Genomic DNA, 17511 nt, shown 5'->3' with positions numbered 1-17511 from the left:
AATGAGTTGGAAAGCATATTTGATGCATTATGGGTGATAAAACATTTGGAGATTCTCAGCAATAAGTAGATAAGAATTGTTGCATTTGAAGTTTTGGATTTACACTTTTGTTATACTTGCACATAATACATTACATAAAACTGATATCAACCACTAATATAACATGTCACTTTTTATAATTGTTTTTAAAATGAATATAATAAAACATTAATTAATATTGAACTTGCTAAATTTTCTGCTAATGCAATGCTGATTATTATGTTGATTAGATATGTCCTCAGATAATAAGAAAGCAAAATTGTTTGAACAAATCAATGAGTTGCTTTATGGATGTTAATAGCTAATAGATGTCTGTTATTGATACATTAAACACAGACCTCAGAAAATACATGACCTCACTAGAGTAAGAGGTTTATTGATTTATGCAACTTATGCAGCACTACTGACACAGTAACTCCATTATTAAGAGGTGAGTTTTCTAAAGATGAAATTAATTTCATCTATTACGTAACCTTCAAGTTTCTGAAGTTGCTGGATGATATATTACTTGTTCGGTCAGCAGTTGGTGAAATCACTCACTCTGACAAGTCCATCATTTTCAGCACTGTAGGTCACAAGGAAAAGGTACAATAAAGGTGCAAACAGCACGGCAGTAAACACTTCATAAATAATTTTTTACTATGTAAACAAAAAAAGACTTGATTGCTTGTTCCAGCTTTCCTTTATATAAATATAACATAACTGAACTTATAATTTAAACACGATTATAAATATTATAAAATTTCAATTATGAATGATCAACCAAATAATCCATATCAATACAAAAGGGGAAAATTTTGATTAGGTCTGATAATGGATGTGGAGACCATGATATGTACTCAAGCCTAATCATATTGAGGCAGGTAACATGGAAACTACATGCTGCCTGCTTCATCAAAGATTGTATGGTGCCCAGTGTGAAACGTACTGCCAACTGATGAGACATTCAGAAGGGGCTCACCATTGCATGATTAGTGTGGCATACAACTAGCTGCACTAGCTCCGTGGCCCTCTTGTCAGGGAGGTGCATGTAATCTGCAGCTAGAAGACTTTGGTGGAAAAAAGAGAAGTGGTATTACATCAGGGTGAGGATTCCCAGGTTCTCAAATGCAACTGATGGAGTTGATAAAGTTCCACATGGTAGGCTTCTCTGGAAGGTTAGATCAAATGGAATACAGGGGGACACTGGCAAATTGGATACATAATTGGCTTGATGGTAGGAAGCACAGGGTAATAGTGGAAGGATGCTTGTTATACTGGAGGCCTGTGACAAGTGGTATACCTTGAGGGTTGGTGCTGGGCCAATTGCTGTTTGTTATCTGTATCAATGATTTGGATGAGAATGTACAAGGCATGATTAGTAAGTTTGCTGATGATATTAAAATAGGCAGCATTGTGGGCAATGAGGAAGGTTATCCAAAATGGCAGCAGGACCTTGATCAGCTGGGGAAGTGGGTCAAGAAAATGGCAAATGGAGTTTAATATAGATAAATGTGAGGTGTTACATTTTGGCAAGTCAAATCAAGGTCTGAGTTTCATGGTGAATGGTAGGGCCTTAAAGACTGCAGTGCAACACAGGGACCTCGGAGTTCAGGTACAGGCAGACAGGGCAGTGTGAAGAAGGCTTTTAGCACATTGGCCTTCATCAGTCAGGGCATTCAGTATAGAAGTTATGTTGTAGTTGTACAGGACATTGGTGAGGCCGTACTTGGAGTATTCAGTTTTGGTCATCTTGCTAGAAGAAGGATGCTATTAAAATGGAAAGAGTGCAGAAGAAATGTATAAGGATGTTGCCAGGATTTAACTGTCTGAGTTATAGGGAAAGGTTGGATGAGCTATGGCATTTTTCTTTAAAGCATAGAAGACTGAGTGGGGTTCTTATGGAAGTGTATAAGATCATGAAGGGCATGGAGACGGTGAATGCAATCAGTCTTTTTCCCAGGGTAGGGGAATCGAGGACGAGAAGGCATCAGTTTAAGGTGTGAGGGGAAAGAATAAAAGGGAACCTGATGGGCAAATGTTTTACACAGAAGGTGGTATGCATATGGAATGAGCTGCCAGTGGAAGTATTTGAGGTGGGTACATTAACAACATTCAAGGTTTGTGCGAAGATTTGTAGCTCGGGTGCTCGTTGTTGTGGTTCTGTTCACCGAGCTGGAAGTTTTTGTTGCAAACGTTTCGTCCCCTGGCTAGGCGACATCATCAGTGCTTGGGAGCCTCCTGCAAAGCGCTTCTTTGATGTTTCCTCCGGTGTTTATAGTGGTCTGTCCCTGCCGCTTCCAGTTGTCAGTTTCAGCTGTCCGCTGTAGTGGTTGGTATATTGGGTCCAGGTCGATGTGTTTGTTGATGGAGTTTGTGGATGAAGGCCATGCCTCTAGGAATTCCCTGGCTGTTCTCTGTCTGGCTTGCCCTATGATAGTAGTGTGAGGACAGATAACCAAAGCTGACCTACAAAGAATGAAACCGGAAAGCAACAACACCCCCAGATTCTATGGATTACCTAAAGTACACAAACCAGGCATCCCACTCAGACCCATAGTATCACTGCCAGGGACACCATCATACAAACTGGCCAAAGAACTACAACAGAAACTGAAACACCTGGTCAGCGGATCCAAACACTCTATACAATCAACACAGGAATTCTTGGACATCATCAGAAATATACACATAGACAAAGAAGAAACCATGATATTATTCGACGTGACGGCACTGTTCACTTCGATTGACAAAACCCTAGCCAGAGAAACAACAGCCAACCTACTGGACATACAGAACAGAAAACAGGTCCCTGAACCTATCAACAAAGACGGCATACTTAAACTACTGGAGTTGTGCCTCACAACACACTTCACATTCAACAACCAGATATACGAACAAATCAACGGAACACCCATGGGATCACCAATCTCGGAACTCATAGCAGAGGCAGTTTTGCAAAGGTTAGAACAAACAGTCCTACCCCAAATTCAACCCAAACTCTGTGTCAGATATGTCGATGACACGTTTGTAATCATTAAAAACACGGAAATAGAAAAAACACACCGGATCATCAACGCCACACTCACAGGAATCCGATTCACGAGAGAAGAAGAAAAGGATAGCCAACTCCCATTCCTAGATGTGATGGTACAGAGAACACCAGACGGAGAATTCACTACGAGAGTATACAGGAAAGCCACACACACAGACCAAGTCCTAAACTATGAAAGTAACCACCCCAACACACACAAACGAAGCTGCATCAGGACACTATTCAAAAGGGCCACAACACACTGCAGTACACCAGGACTGCAAAAAGAAGAAGAGGAACACCTATACAAGGTATTCGCCAAAAACGGATACCCGCGCAACTTCATCAACAGATGCCTAAGAGAAAGACCATGGAATGAGGACATACCACAACCAAAAGGACTAGCCACATTACCATACATCAGGAGCATCTCGGAACTGACTGCCAGACTACTGCAACCCCTAGGACTCATAACGACACACAAACCAACAGCCACGCTCAGACAACAACTCACCAGAACGAAGGACCCGATACCCAACATGAGCAAGACGAATGTAGTGTACAAAATACCATGCAAGGACTGCACTAAACACTATATAGGACAAACAGGAAGACAGCTAACAATCCGCATACATGAACATCAACTAGCCACGAAACGACACGACCAGCTATCCTTAGTAGCCACACACGCAGACAACAAGCAACATGAATTCGACTGAGACAACACTACTATCATAGGGCAAGCCAGACAGAGAACAGCCAGGGAATTCCTAGAGGCATGGCCTTCATCCACAAACTCCATCAACAAACACATCGACCTGGACCCAATATTCCAACCACTACAGCGGACAGCTGAAACTGACAACTGGAAGCGGCAGGGACAGACCACTATAAACACCGGAGGAAACATCAAAGAAGCGCTTTGCAGGAGGCTCCCAAGCACTGATGATGTCGCCTAGCCAGGGGACGAAACGTTTGCAACAAAAACTTCCAGCTCGGCGAACAGAACCACAACAACATTAACAACATTTAAAAGGCATTTGGATAAATGCGTGGATAGGAAGGGTTTAGAAGGATATGGGCCAAGTACAGGGAAATGGGGTCAGCATGGATGGACTTTTTCGTCAGCATGGACCAGTTTGGGTTGAAAGGCCTGTCTTCGTGCTTTAGAACTCTATAACTCTATGAAAAGAAGGAGACGGGTCTCGTTTCTGCAGGGAATTGAGAGGCCCTTAAATCACACCATGTAAAGGGAATGGGAATAAGATACAATCTGAGTAAGTGGCCATGGAAGTCAATTCCTGGAGTCTAGCTTGACAACTGAGTATATTGCCAGAAAAAGTAAATGATTTCTCAAGTGTTTCAATGTCCATGAACAACTTCCATCCAACATAGCACCAACATCTTAGGTGTTAATTATACGACAGCCCAGTTGATTATATCCATCAATTATCAGGACACATATTTAACATTTTGATGCTTGGTCTCATTTTCACACACATGCTAATGCTGCCAGCCTCTCCCTCTCTCAAAGTTTCCACATACTGTCTGGTTAATGATCATGATCAAAGAATTGATTGTGGGGTGGGGTGAGGGCTGATCTTCACGAATCTGGATATGAGCCATGCGTACATGCAATTGTGATTAGATGAGGATTGCTAAATGTCTGCTACAATTAATACCCATAAGGGTTTGTACCAATATACAAGACTGCCATTTAAGGTATCATCAGCCTGTGCCATTTTCCAGTGGACGATGGAGAATATTTTGCAAAGTCTACCCCTGGATGACATGCTAATAACCAGGAAGACCAGTAAAGAGCATTTGGAGAACTTGGACATAACCCTTAAATGTTTCTTCAAAGTGGGTGTACACCTTAGAAGGGAAAAATGTGTGTTCCAGGTACCCAAAGTGACCTACTTGAGCTGCAGTGTTGATAAGATCACCCTATACCCGTTGGAAAACAAAGTAAGGGTGATCAAAGGAGCCCTGGCTCCCACATCTGTACCGGATCTTTGGTCTTTCCTTAGGCTATGAATTATTATGGAAATGTTACAAATAACCTGGCCTCTATTCTGGCATCCTTACATCTGCTTTTGAAAAAGAGTCAGCCTTGGAAATGTTCTTGTAGCCAAGATGTAGCCTTCAGGGAAGTGTAGAAGCAGTGATCTTCGTCTAAGATCACCCATGATCCCAAGTGAGATATGGTGCTGATAAGCAATGCCTTCCCCTTCAAGGTGGTGTTGCCTCAGTGGTGGCCTAGTGGACAGTAACAGCTGATAGTGTATGCTTCCCGGTCTTTGGCTGATGCTGAACAATGATAATCCCAGATAGAGAAGGAAGGTTTAGCGATTATAATTGATGAGAAAATTCTACTAATACCTTTATGGATATAAATTTCTAATAATAATGTTCACAAACTCCTGCTTAGTCTAGTTAAAGAGGACAAGGCAGTGGTGCCCATGGCTTCAGTGGTGGGCTGTCATTCCAAATACGTAGGATTACAAGTTGGAACACCGTCTGGGAGTCCAAGTGGCAAATTCGGATATCTTGAGCTGCCTCTGGTGGTACCGCATTAGAATAGTCCATTCTCTGGCAGTGCCCAGAGTGCTAACAAGGGCAAAAAGTACCATTACCAGCTGCCCTACGTTCTTGGGAAAGGCTGGGTAAAGCCTGGACTCGGTTTAATGTCAAGTATCCTGGTCCTTTCATGGGGTCTAGGTTGTTAGTCATTGTGGGTGCCCATTCAAAGTGGTTGGGCATGCATATAGTCCATTTGTCAAATATGAGGATGATGATTGAAACGTTGTGAGCGTATTTGCAATTCACAGACTCCTGGAGGTGTTGATCACAGATAACAGGACCTCATTTACCAGCAGGCAATTTCAGTATTTCCTAAAGTTGAGTAGCATTCCTAATGTAAAGACAGCTTCATCCATTGTCAAATGGCCTAGCCGATGGAGTAGTCCAAACTTTAAATGCAGGCTTAATAAAACAGCCCACAGCTTCACTTGATACAAAACTGTCCTGGTTCTATTTGATTATAGGACCATCCTTCATGCAACCACAGGGATAGCTCCAGCAGAGTTGCTAATGGGGAGAATATTCCACATCAGATTAAAACGGATCTTTCTGGATTTTGGGGTGGGGGAAGTTAAAATGGCATCAGGAATTTCCAATGCCAGGCACAAGACTTGTCTACCTGAGAGAGGCAGTTTATACTGCCGTATAGGAAGTAGAGTCATAGGAACCGGATCCGGCCCAAAACAGCCCCAGGAGAAGCTTCAAGAAAAAGAACGGACCTTTGTCCCAGGACTTCAAAGGAGAGGGATATAGTGATTGGAACAAGGTCAGCTGTCAACCTGGTTTAATCAGTGACTCCTGGCTGACAGATATAACCAGGAATGTCAAGGGTTCTACTCACTCTACAAACCAGCTCTGGCTAAGCAGGGTCAAGGTCATGCACTATGTATGTGAAAATAAAGGGTGACTTGGTGACGGGATTCCAGCCTTGGTGGAGTTATTTCACAGGTCTTCTTGACATTTACAGTTTTGTTCCTTAAGAGCTTCCAACTCATTTTGAAGTTTCTGGACTTGCACTCGATTCTTCCAGTACTATCAATATTCAGCCTCCTTTTGGCCAGTATATTTTCCTTTTCATGACCTGCTCTAAAATGGTTCAGCTGCTCCGTGTTTACTTTCCTTTTTGTTTCATTGACGTATGGGCCTCTTACCCTTTCTGCTTCAGTGGTTGTTTGGTTTCCTCTATGTCCTGCCTGAGTTCTTTTTCTGCAGCAGTATAGTAGGCAATTATTTCTGAAAAGACTGTCCAATAAGAAGCTGTTTGTTGTGCACTTTGTGCATCGTGACTTGATTTTAAAGATCTGATATTTTCTCCAGAATTGCTCTTCAGCTCAATTCTATGCCTCTGGAGTTAGTCCAGCTGAAGCTGATCTGTTTCATGTGTGATTTGTTCCAGATCTTCTGGTAATAGAGTAATAATTTCAGTGGATTGATGACACAGGTGTTATACTTCATTTTGCTTCCTTTTTCTCTTCCAGCTCTTCAATCACCTTGGTGAATTGTGTGGAAGTATCCCCTAAGGACATCACCATCTCAGAGATGGTATTCTCATTTTTGGATTTATTCTGAATTAGTTGTTTAGCCTTTTCCTCTTGGATTTTCATTTTTCTCTCCACAGAGCAGAGCTGATATTATAGCCCCACTAATTTAGAATAAATGAAGTATTCTATTCTTCACTGATGTTCAATTCTGCAAGTGTTTCTTGTATTGTCTGCTTTGATCTAGTTGTGTGTTCAACATTTGATTGATTCCATTGATTATGACAGATGCAAGATTAGGGCACATATTTGGACTTGCAATTGTTGGCCTAACAGTATCAATGTTGTGGAATATCTGTAACATCAAATAAATTGATTATATTTGCACTCCAACATTATTGACCCTGCCCGTGGAAGTAGCAAACTGTTGTATATTGGAAGTCATATATTCACCGTGGCTTCCTATACCCGTAGATCCATGTCTTTTTTTCAAATTTGCAGGTGAAGTATATTACTACTTGCCCTATTAACTTTAGCCAGTAACAAACAGTTTTCTGAGAATAGATCATTTGAATTTTTGCAAATACCATGGTTTGGTTTTGTTGATATTTTCCACAAATTTGTCAGTATGAAACATGTGCTTACTACCGTTTGTGTACATTGTTAGATGGACCTAGTATATCCCTCCCTCTGGTGTTCATTTCCTTTGCTTCCCTTGCAGCACAGGCAGAAACTAACCACCATCTTATTGGTCAGACTGAAGTCATGAGATTCATGGTTATTATTACATACAGGCTAAAACTAATTCTAACATGCCTGTGGGGACCAGTGCTGAGGTGGGCATTCAGGCTCTCAAAGAGGTGCAGAAATCTGTGTTTTCGCTGTTGGCATCTCACAAAAAAGCAAATCAACTGTTCAGCCCACTGAGTTAATAAATGTACAGGCAAAGGTACCCATAAGACAATGATTAAGAGAACACACAAAAGTGTACAGTTCTGTTATATGTATATTATTGGAAACTCTGTATTTGTTGCTATGGCAACTGCAAGGGACCACTCACAGTCCATAGACCACTGTGTCTGTGAGACCACTGCCAGTGAGGCTGCAAGATGTGTGCAATGGCTTCATATTTTGAGTTTACATTTATTTAATGTAACAGCTTGGTTCTCTTGAAATAAATTGCAAAGCTTGGTGGCTTAGAGAAGCCCTGAGTAAGAGCCCTTACTGTCTTACCCTATGTCCCACTCTTTGCCCCACTTCTCGAGGGCCAGATGATGAGTGGGGTGGTCAGAGGAAAGGATGAAGCAGCAGGGGTAGTGATGAGCAGGTCACCAAGAGCAGTGGCAAGTGGAAAGGCTAAACCATCCAGGATAGCAAACATTCATAAACATTCACAAATAGACTCTGCTATGCAAGGTGCATACCAACTGTATGATTATTGAACTGTTGTGATATATTTCCTATTGATATATGGAGTCCACAGAGCCACGTGCAGGTAGTTAGTGGCATCCTGCACTGATGGAGATTCCACAAGATTTGAAAGGTTATATAGCCAGTCTTCCTCTTGTAAAAGGAAATTAAGGTGATGGAGTTCCCTCCCCTTCTAAGCTGGGTCTGTCTCATCTTCCTGATGCAGCAATGCATGGCATGTTGGCCATTTTACCTACTTCAATATTGAAAGATCCTGAGGCATAAAAAATCAGGACACAATTATTTTTGTGGCAACTGGCACACCCTCCTTGCCCTGCTATACACCATCAGGTCAGGTTACTGCTTCCTTGGTAAAATATAGGCACTTCAGACTCTACTACTGTCTGATGTGGGAGTAAGAACTGTTCTTGTTGGTAATTGTGAGTTGTAAACTCCCTTCCTCCTCCTTCTTCTAAACACACCTGTCTTATTCTACACACAACACACCATCTACAAGAGGGATTGCAATGATTATGCCTACTATTGAAAGCATACTTCCTCCCGACAGTAAAAACATACTTCCTGTTTAAAATCCATCAAACTCCTTCAATGGATCCAGCACCACTTAACCATGAATTTAGAAACTCCTATAAAGCCCTCCAATAGCACTCAACATTCCCACAAACACTTTAACGAATTCAAAATCACCTCAGTGGGAATAGTGATCTCTCTAACTAGGGCATATGAGAGCCCCATTATACAGGTTGACCTAGCACAGATTAGTAACATAACCTATCTGCCCAAACTTGCAGTTGACTTGCCAAATCAGCATTCGGTGCAATTTAACATTGTGATCTGTTCACACTGCTTGTGTGTGGCACACCCATGCTACTCTTGTACCTGCTACTTCCAAAAGAAGAATGTTGTACATCTGTATGCATGTAGATGTGTAATGCTAAACCTTTAAATAAACTGCATCAGATCTATATAGCACATAGTGAGCTGAAGGGTTGGTTCTAAACTAAATGCATCAAAATAAATGGTTGATTGCCATGTGGCAAGAAAAGTCTTGTCTGGCTCAATTAAGTGGCCTTCTAATGGGTCTACTCAGGCAAAGTACATGAATTTTAAATGATTTTCGATGCGGTGTATTTTTAAAGCAGATATGTGGTGAAAACCACAAACTTTTAAAAAGAATCATTTTGTTTTGATCCGACTCTTAAAGAACAGTTGGTCATTCTAACTGTGACATCCAAGGTTGAAAGGCTTTTTTCATTTTCTGCTGTTATGTCTCCAGCAACTAGTAGTCATTAATTAAAAAGGATATCTATCTACATACATGAAAGTCAAATCTGCAATTCCTCAATGCTTCTTTTCTTTCAGAAGAGCCCGGCATGTTTCTGTAACCTATTTGTCTTTCCACTTTAAAAAGAGGTGAATGAACTAAATTAACCTTATAGTGTGCTGAAAGAGATGTTCTAAAATGGCTTTCTTGACATCTAACATCTTCTAAACTTAAATCATTTCTCTTATTGCCTTCTGTAACTCACCTGATATCTGACTTTATCATCAGTGATTTAAGGAAGGGATTTAAAGAAAACAGGTAACCCTTGTATGTCATGTATGTCACTCAGTATATATTTACATCATACAAAACACAATGTACTTACACTTGCCGCTCAATGTTGTTCAACATTTTCTCAATCTGTGATCGATGAATTTCACCATCTATCATGGCAAGGTAACTGTAGAGGAATCGAAATGTGGTGTAAGGGATTCGACCACCGTCTTCACTTGAGCTTAAAATTTCAAAGGCATATTTCATGGCGTTCGTAATATTCTGTGAATAAAAATCAAAGTCTTCATGATTTGCTGGCACGTTACATTCCAACATAAATCAACTCTAATATTGTGGCTAAAGAATTCTTTTTCCTGTGTATTTCCATATTTGCCACCTATGGAGCAACTCCCACTTGCCAGCAATTAAGTGACCACAAATATAATTTTACTCAAGTTTCCGATCATAAATATATTTCCATTCGTAATTAAATCTGACATCTGAGGAATTTGTATTATGTTTTCCAAGTTGCAAAATTCTTTAGTGAATGGACTATCTTAAACTGGGCACAATATCCAGCTACAGCTTGATTATTGTTTTGTACAGATCAATCCTTTCCTATTTTTATCTTCAGAAATGAAATTAGGAAACAAAGCTATCCATGAAGCGCAGTTGAAGATTGGTAATATGTTCTGTTAATGACAACAGATCAATTGTAAATTTTAAATCTGAATTGATAGATTTTTGTTATCCGGAAGTATGAAGGAACAAAGGTAGATATTTGAAGTAGACTTTTTCTTGCCACTGGGTGGAAACAGGAAAAAGCTTTGCTTTTTGGTCAGAAACTCACCTTCTGTAGGAAATTGATTGAAGTTCAGATTGAAGTGTTTCCTGACCACTGACCACTTAAAGCCAATGGGCGTTTGAATGGAACCTGGTCACATGCAGTGTGGGACTCATTAGACACTGATGGTTGTCATCATTGATGCTGTTTGTTGACCTGCTGGAAAGGTCTGTGATTTATATTAAAATCTGCAGAGAGAAAAGTAGGAATGGTTCCTTGGAACCATAGGCTTGATACTCAGGGATTTGTTTCAATGATGACAATTTGGATTGAATTGTAATGGTGGGAGGGAGTATCTCTTTCCAGAGATATATAAAGAACTTACCTCGACGGCAACGGTCTTTTCTCAGCAGAGAGCGGCGCGAGTTGGGCAGAAGTGAGGTTGGAGCGCAGAGCTGGTCGGGAAGGTAAGTGATATATAAAGAACTTACCTCGACGCCAACGGTCTTTTCTCAGCAGAGAGCGGCGCGAGCTGGGCAGAAGTGAGGTTGGAGCGCAGAGCTGGTCGGGAAAGTAAGTGATTGATATTTGAGTGGGTGTGTTCTAGACCCCAGGCCCTACATAGTAGGGCCTCCCTCCCATCCTCCTCCTCTAACCTAACTTTAAAGTTCACAGGTAAGCTACTCAGTGTTCTTGCTTTGGAGACGAAATGTAGAGTAATGGCAGCGCAGGCAGTGGAATGTTCCTCCTGCCGGATGTTTGAGGTAGGGGTGACCACCGATACTCCTGCCAACATCATCTGCAGGAAATGCAGTCAGATTCTGCTCCTCACAGAACGAGTTAGGGAACTGGAATTCGAGAGGCTGAGAAGGTGAAAGATGGAAGCTACAGGGACATAGTTACACCAGAGAGCAGAGGTAGCTGGGTAACAGTTAGAGGTGGGAAGGGGAGGAAGCAGGCAGTGCAGGGATCCCCTGTAGTCATTCCCCTAAACAATAGGTATACCGCTTTGGATATTGGTGGGGGGGACAGCCTAGCAGGGGTAAGCTGCAGTGACCGTGTCTGTGGCGTGAGGTCTGGCTCTGAGACTCAGAAGGGAAAGGGGGAGAGGAGGAGAGCGCTAGTTATAGGAGACTCTCTAGTTAGAGGGACGGACAGGCGATTCTGTGGGCATGGGCGAGACTCTTGGATGGTTTGTTGCCTCCCGGGTGCCAGGGTCCGTGACGTCTCAGACCGTGTCTTCAGAATCCTTAAGAGGGAGGGTGTGCAGCCAGAAGCCGTGGTGCACGTTGGCACCAACGACATAGGTAGGAAGAGAGGTGGGGAGGTCATTCAAGAGCTCAGGGAGTTAGGCTGGAAGCTGAAAGCTAGGACAGACAGAGTCGTCATCTCTGGGTTGTTGCCGGTGCCACGTGACAGTGAGACAAGAAATAGGGAGAGAGTGCAGTTGAACACGTGGCTGCAAGGATGGTGTAGGAGGGAGAGCTTCAGGTATTTGGACAATTGGACTACATTCTGGGGAAGGTGGGACCTGTACAAGCAGGACGGGTTGCACCTGAATCAGAAGGGCACCAATATCCTGGGGGGTAGGTTTGCTAGCTATCTTCGGGGGGGTTTAAACTAATTTGGCAGGGGGATGGGATCCGGACTTGTAGTCCAGCAAGTAGGCTAGCTGTTTGTCAGGATGTCCAAGTGTGTGGGGAGGCTGTGAAGAAGGTAGCACTGACAGGGAATACTTGCGGACACAGAGATGGGTTCAAGTGCGTATACTTCAACGCAAGGAGTATCAGAAATAAGATGGGTGAACTTAAGGCGTGGATAGGTACCTGGGACTACGATGTTGTGGCCATCACGGAAACGTGGATAGAAGAGGGACAGGTTCCTGGTTATAGATGTTTCAGTAGGATTAGGGAGGGTGGTAAAAATGGAGGGGGGGTGGCGTTGCTAATTAGAAATGGTATAACAGCTGCAGAAAGGCAGTTCGAGGGGGATCTGCCTTTAGAGGTAGTATGGGCTGAAGTCAGAAATAGGAAAGGTGCAGTCACCTTGTTGGGTGTTTACTATAGGCTCCCCAATAGCAGCAGAGATGTGGAGAAACAGATTGGGAAACAGATTTTGGAAAGGTGCAGAAGCCACAGGGTAGTAGTCATGGGCAATTTCAACTTCCCAAATATTGATTGGAAGCTCTTTAGATCAAGTAGATTGGATGGGGCGGTGTTTGTGCAGTGTGTCCAGGAAGCTTTTCTAACACAGTATGTAAATTTTCCGACCAGAGGGGAGGCCATTTTGGATTTGGTACTCGGTAATGAACCGGGACAAGTGATGGGCTTGTTAGTGGGTGAACATTTTGGTGATGGTGACCACAATTCTGTGACTTTCACCTTGGTTATGGAGAGAGATAGGTGCGTGCAACAGGGTAGGTTTTACAATTGGGGGAAGGGTAATTACGATGCTGTAAGACAGGATCTGAGGAGCATAAGTTGGGAGCATAGGCTGTCGGGGAAGGATGTCGTGGAAATGTGGAACTTTTTCAAGGAACAGATACGACGTGTCTTTGATATGTATGTACCGGTCAGGCAGGAAAGAAATGGTCGTGTGAGGGAACCTTGGTTGACGAGGGAGGTTGAATGTCTTGTAAAGAGGAAGAAGGAGGCTTACATAAGGTTGAGGAAACAGGGTTCAGACAGAGCAGTGGAGGGATACAGGATAGCCAGAAGGGACCTGAAGAAAGGGATTAGGAGAGCCAAGAGAGGGCATGAAAAATCTCTGGCGGATAGGATCAAGGATAACCCAAAGGCATTTTATGCGTATGTGAGAAACATGAGAATGACGAGAACGAGGGTAGGTCCAATCAAGGACAGTAGTGGGAGACTGTGTATTGAGTCGGAAGAGATAGGAAAGGTCTTGAATGAGTACTTTTCTTCAGTATTTACGAATGAGAGGAACCTTTTGTTGAAGAGGAGAGTGTGAAACGGACTGGTAAACTAGAGGAGATACATGTTAGGAAGGAAGATGTGTTGGACATTTTGAACAACTTGAGGATAGACAAGTCCCCCGGGCCTGATGGGATATATCCTAGGATTATGTGGGAAGCAAGAGAGGAAATTGCAGTACCGTTGGCAATGATCTTTTCATCTTCACTGTCAACGAGGGTGGTACCAGGGGACTGGAGAGTGGCGAATGTTGTGCCCCTGTTCAAAAAAGGGAATAGGGATAACCCCAGGAATTACAGGCCAGTTAGTCTTACTTCGGTGGTAGGTAAAGTTATGGAAAGGGTACTGAGGGATAAGATTTATGAGTATCTGGAAAGGCACTGCTTGATTAGGGACAGCCAGCACGGATTTGTGAAGGGTAGGTCTTGCCTTACAAGTCTTATTGAATTCTTTGAGGAGGTGACCAAGCATGTGGATGAGGGTAGAGCAGTGGATGTAGTATACATGGATTTTAGTAAGGCATTTGATAAGTTTCCCCATGGTAGGCTTATGCAGATAGTCAGGAGTCATGGGATAGAGGGAAATTTGGCCAATTGGATAGAAAACTGGCTAACCGGTCGAAGTCAGAGAGTGGTGGTAGATGGTAAATATTCAGCCTGGAGCCCAGTTACAAGTGGAGTTCCGCAGGGATCAGTTCTGGGTCCTCTGCTGTTCATAATTTTTATTAATGACTTGGATGAGGGAGTCGAAGGGTGGGTCAGTAAATTTGCAGATGATACGAAGATTGGTGGAGTTGTGGATAGTGAGGAGGGCTCTTGTCAGCTGCAAAGGGACTTGGATATGATGCAGAGCTGGGCTGAGGAGTGGCAGATGGAGTTCAACCCTGCCAAGTGTGAGGTTGTCCATTTTGGAAAGACAAATAAGAATGCGGAATACAGGGTTAACGGTAGGGTTCTTAGTGAGATGGAGGAACAGAGGGATCTTGGGGTCTATGTTCATAGGTCTTTGAAAGTTGCCACTCAGGTGGATAGAACTTGTAAGAAGGCCTATGGTGTATTAGCGTTCATTAGCAGAGGGATTGAATTCAAGAGTCGTGAAGTGATGTTGAAACTGTACAGGACTTTGGTTAGGCCACATTTGGAGTACTGTGTGCAGTTCTGGTCGCCTCACTTTAGGAAAGATGTGGAAGCTTTGGAGAGGGTGCAGAGAAGATTTACCAGGATGTTGCCTGGAATGGAGAATAGGTCGTACGAGGATAGGTTGAGAGTGCTAGGCCTTTTCTCATTGGAACGGCGAAGGATGAGGGGTGACTTGATAGAGGTTTATAAGATGATCAGAGAAATAGATAGAGTAGACAGTCAGAAACTTTTTCCCCGGGTACAACAGTGTGTTACAAGGGGACATAAATTTAAGGTGAAGGGTGGAAGGTATAGGGGAGATGTCAGGGGTGGGTTCTTTACCCAGAGAGTGGTGGGGGCATGGAATGCACTGCCTGTGGGAGTGGTAGAGTCAGAATCTTTGGTGACCTTTAAGCGGCAATTGGATAGGTACATGGATGGGTGCTTAAGCTAGCACAAATGTTCGGCACAACATCGTGGGCCGAAGGGCCTGTTCTGTGCTGTATTGTTCTATGTTCTATGTTCTAAGAGAAGACCATTTCACTGTGCAGCACAGGTACCTCTGTTCTGTGTTATCATATTCTACCTCCATTTCTTCATTTTTTTTTTAATCTCCAGCTGCCATTCCTCCCCAAATGAAGTGCATTTTTCAATATCTCTCTCTATGTTATGTTATGCAGACCACTACCATGGCTGAGGTCTTTGCAGGAGAATATTTGAAGACAATAAAAGCACATCTCCAGAAACCTATTGACTCTTCAAAAGTTGTTCTGCTGTGCAAGTGTTAATGGTTGTTTGTCTAGTACTCCTGTCAAGCAATGAATGGCCATTTCTTCAAGGAATTTTTCATATCCTCGGATCCTTCCATGCATCTTGGGGATTGGAGTGAAGATTTGAGTTAGATTACATGGCAGAAGGTGAAAGGACCATTATAGCTGTGAGCAAAGCAAGCACATACATCATGAAGGATCCTGTATTATTCACAAGCCCCCACTTGGACATTGAGTGTGTTCACACTCTGCTTTAGGATGAATTTCACTCAGTGCTCTGGTAGTTAAATGAATGTAATAAGTTATGCTCTGCATCAGAGGAATCCAGCAATGGAGGTAAAACCCAATACCCAGTGTCCATTGAGAACAGGGCCTGTTGATAAATGGATGTGCTGTCAGCTCTATTGAAAAGGACATCAATGACCAACAAGATGTAGTAATTTGCTATCCTATGTGAGGTACCATCAAGGTTCACAGCTTATCCTCGAATGAAGGTAAAAGAGAAGTTCACAGCCACATTGAATTTAATGGACAGTAGTAAGTTCTGACATCCAGTTGCTGCCTAGTGTGAGGTTGGTGACATGAAAATATTTACCTTTGAACATTTTCCTGGAGTGCACAAGTCTTCTGAGAAATTGTGTCTCCATCAATCCCATGTGGCTGCTTCCTCAGTAGTAGATCCTGTTTTATTAGGTGGGCTTCAGTTGTCTTCCTGCCCTTCTTTCCTCTCTCATGGTCATTTGATGCCTGATGTTTTGCCCTTATTGTGAAGGGTGTTGTCCCTTTTCACCATGGGTTCCAAAATCTGATGGTTGACTCCTCACTGGAAGCTGAAGCCATAATTCTGAATAGGTGACTGCCTGAATATCTTTGACAACTTTGTCCCTTGCCGCACTGTCCATGATGCCAGGGGATGGGGAATGGTACCAATGTTTTACAATGCTCTGGTGCTGAGTTTTTGCTCTCCCTGTCACCTTTAGATGGTCACTTTCTGATGGTACAGTACGTCTGTCAGTACTTTAAAAATTGAAATGTCGGTCCCTGTATGTCCTAAACATATTTTGCAACATGTTCAATTGGCCTAAAATGAGAGGAGAGTTGGGCATCTGTCCTGCAGTGGTGATCATTGTCAGCACCAGGATTGACTCCCTGAAACTGAAATACCCATTGGTGCCAACATTTTTGATACCACTTCCAAACCCCATTCCTGACGTCTGGGACCCTGAAAGTTTAGCCCAGGAATTAGGTCACAGATCAGAAATTATCTCACTGAAGGGAAGAACAGATATCTGGGTATAAAACACTTCTTACAATTCTTATATTCCAATGTATTTAAATGTCTCATACATATAATCTAGAATCTGATTAACCTTTTTGAAGACTACTTCTATCTCCAATTTTAATATTAAATATTTCATTTGATAAGATCTCTTGTTTTCCCCAAATATAACTTCTTGACATCTTGGGTGGATTTACTGCATTCCAGTTATATAAACTGATATATCTCTTATTTAACTTAGTGAATAGTTGCCAATCATCTAGGATGTAGCAGCATATTGTTAAACTAAATTATAAAATAGGAATACTTACAGGATCAAGAATGCTGCAACCCAACGCAAAAAATTTCATCCATTCAATCTCCACGCCAAAGCCACCCACAGTCATTATACGTCTTAGAATGTCTGGTGGCAGACCAAGATCATTCCATTTTTGTTCAATTTCTTTTGATTGGACAATTAATCTTCCATTTACCTTTAGACAATAGATGATAATTATATTAATTTTAAAGGTGATGTACCAGAAAGGTTAATGGTAATTATATGAA

General features: G+C 42.4%; 1 protein-coding gene across 1 annotated transcript; it reads right to left on the bottom strand.

The window, feature by feature from the left end:
* Positions 1–396: 396 nt before the first annotated feature.
* On the bottom strand, positions 397–17383 carry LOC122551596 (ropporin-1-like). Its single transcript, XM_043693738.2, has 3 exons — positions 17277–17383; positions 10194–10363; positions 397–604 (listed from the first exon to the last, which is right to left on the bottom strand). Exons 1-3 carry the CDS (start codon positions 17349–17351, stop codon positions 556–558), a joined length of 294 nt encoding a protein of 97 aa, XP_043549673.2. The 5' UTR covers positions 17352–17383; the 3' UTR covers positions 397–555.
* Positions 17384–17511: the final 128 nt, after the last annotated feature.

The sequence above is a fragment of the Chiloscyllium plagiosum genome, unplaced genomic scaffold (assembly GCF_037043375.1).
Source record: "Chiloscyllium plagiosum isolate Xiang-an unplaced genomic scaffold, Cpla_swu_hap1 HiC_scaffold_7, whole genome shotgun sequence".
Lineage (NCBI taxonomy): Eukaryota > Metazoa > Chordata > Chondrichthyes > Orectolobiformes > Hemiscylliidae > Chiloscyllium > Chiloscyllium plagiosum.
The sequence above is the reverse complement of the archived record's forward strand: the minus strand, read 5'-3'. Positions and strand labels throughout refer to the sequence as shown.

Bases quoted from the DNA above. Each gene is read 5' to 3' on its own strand.
- LOC122551596 (XM_043693738.2), bottom strand. From the start codon at position 17,351: ATGACTGTGGGTGGCTTTGGCGTGGAGATTGAATGGATGAAATTTTTT. The intron at 10,364-17,276 runs GTAAGTATTCCT...TTTTATTCACAG, and splicing joins GTTGCAGCATTCTTGATCCT to AATATTACGAACGCCATGAA. The intron at 605-10,193 runs GTAAGTACATTG...TGTGACCTACAG, and splicing joins AACAACATTGAGCGGCAAGT to TGCTGAAAATGATGGACTTG.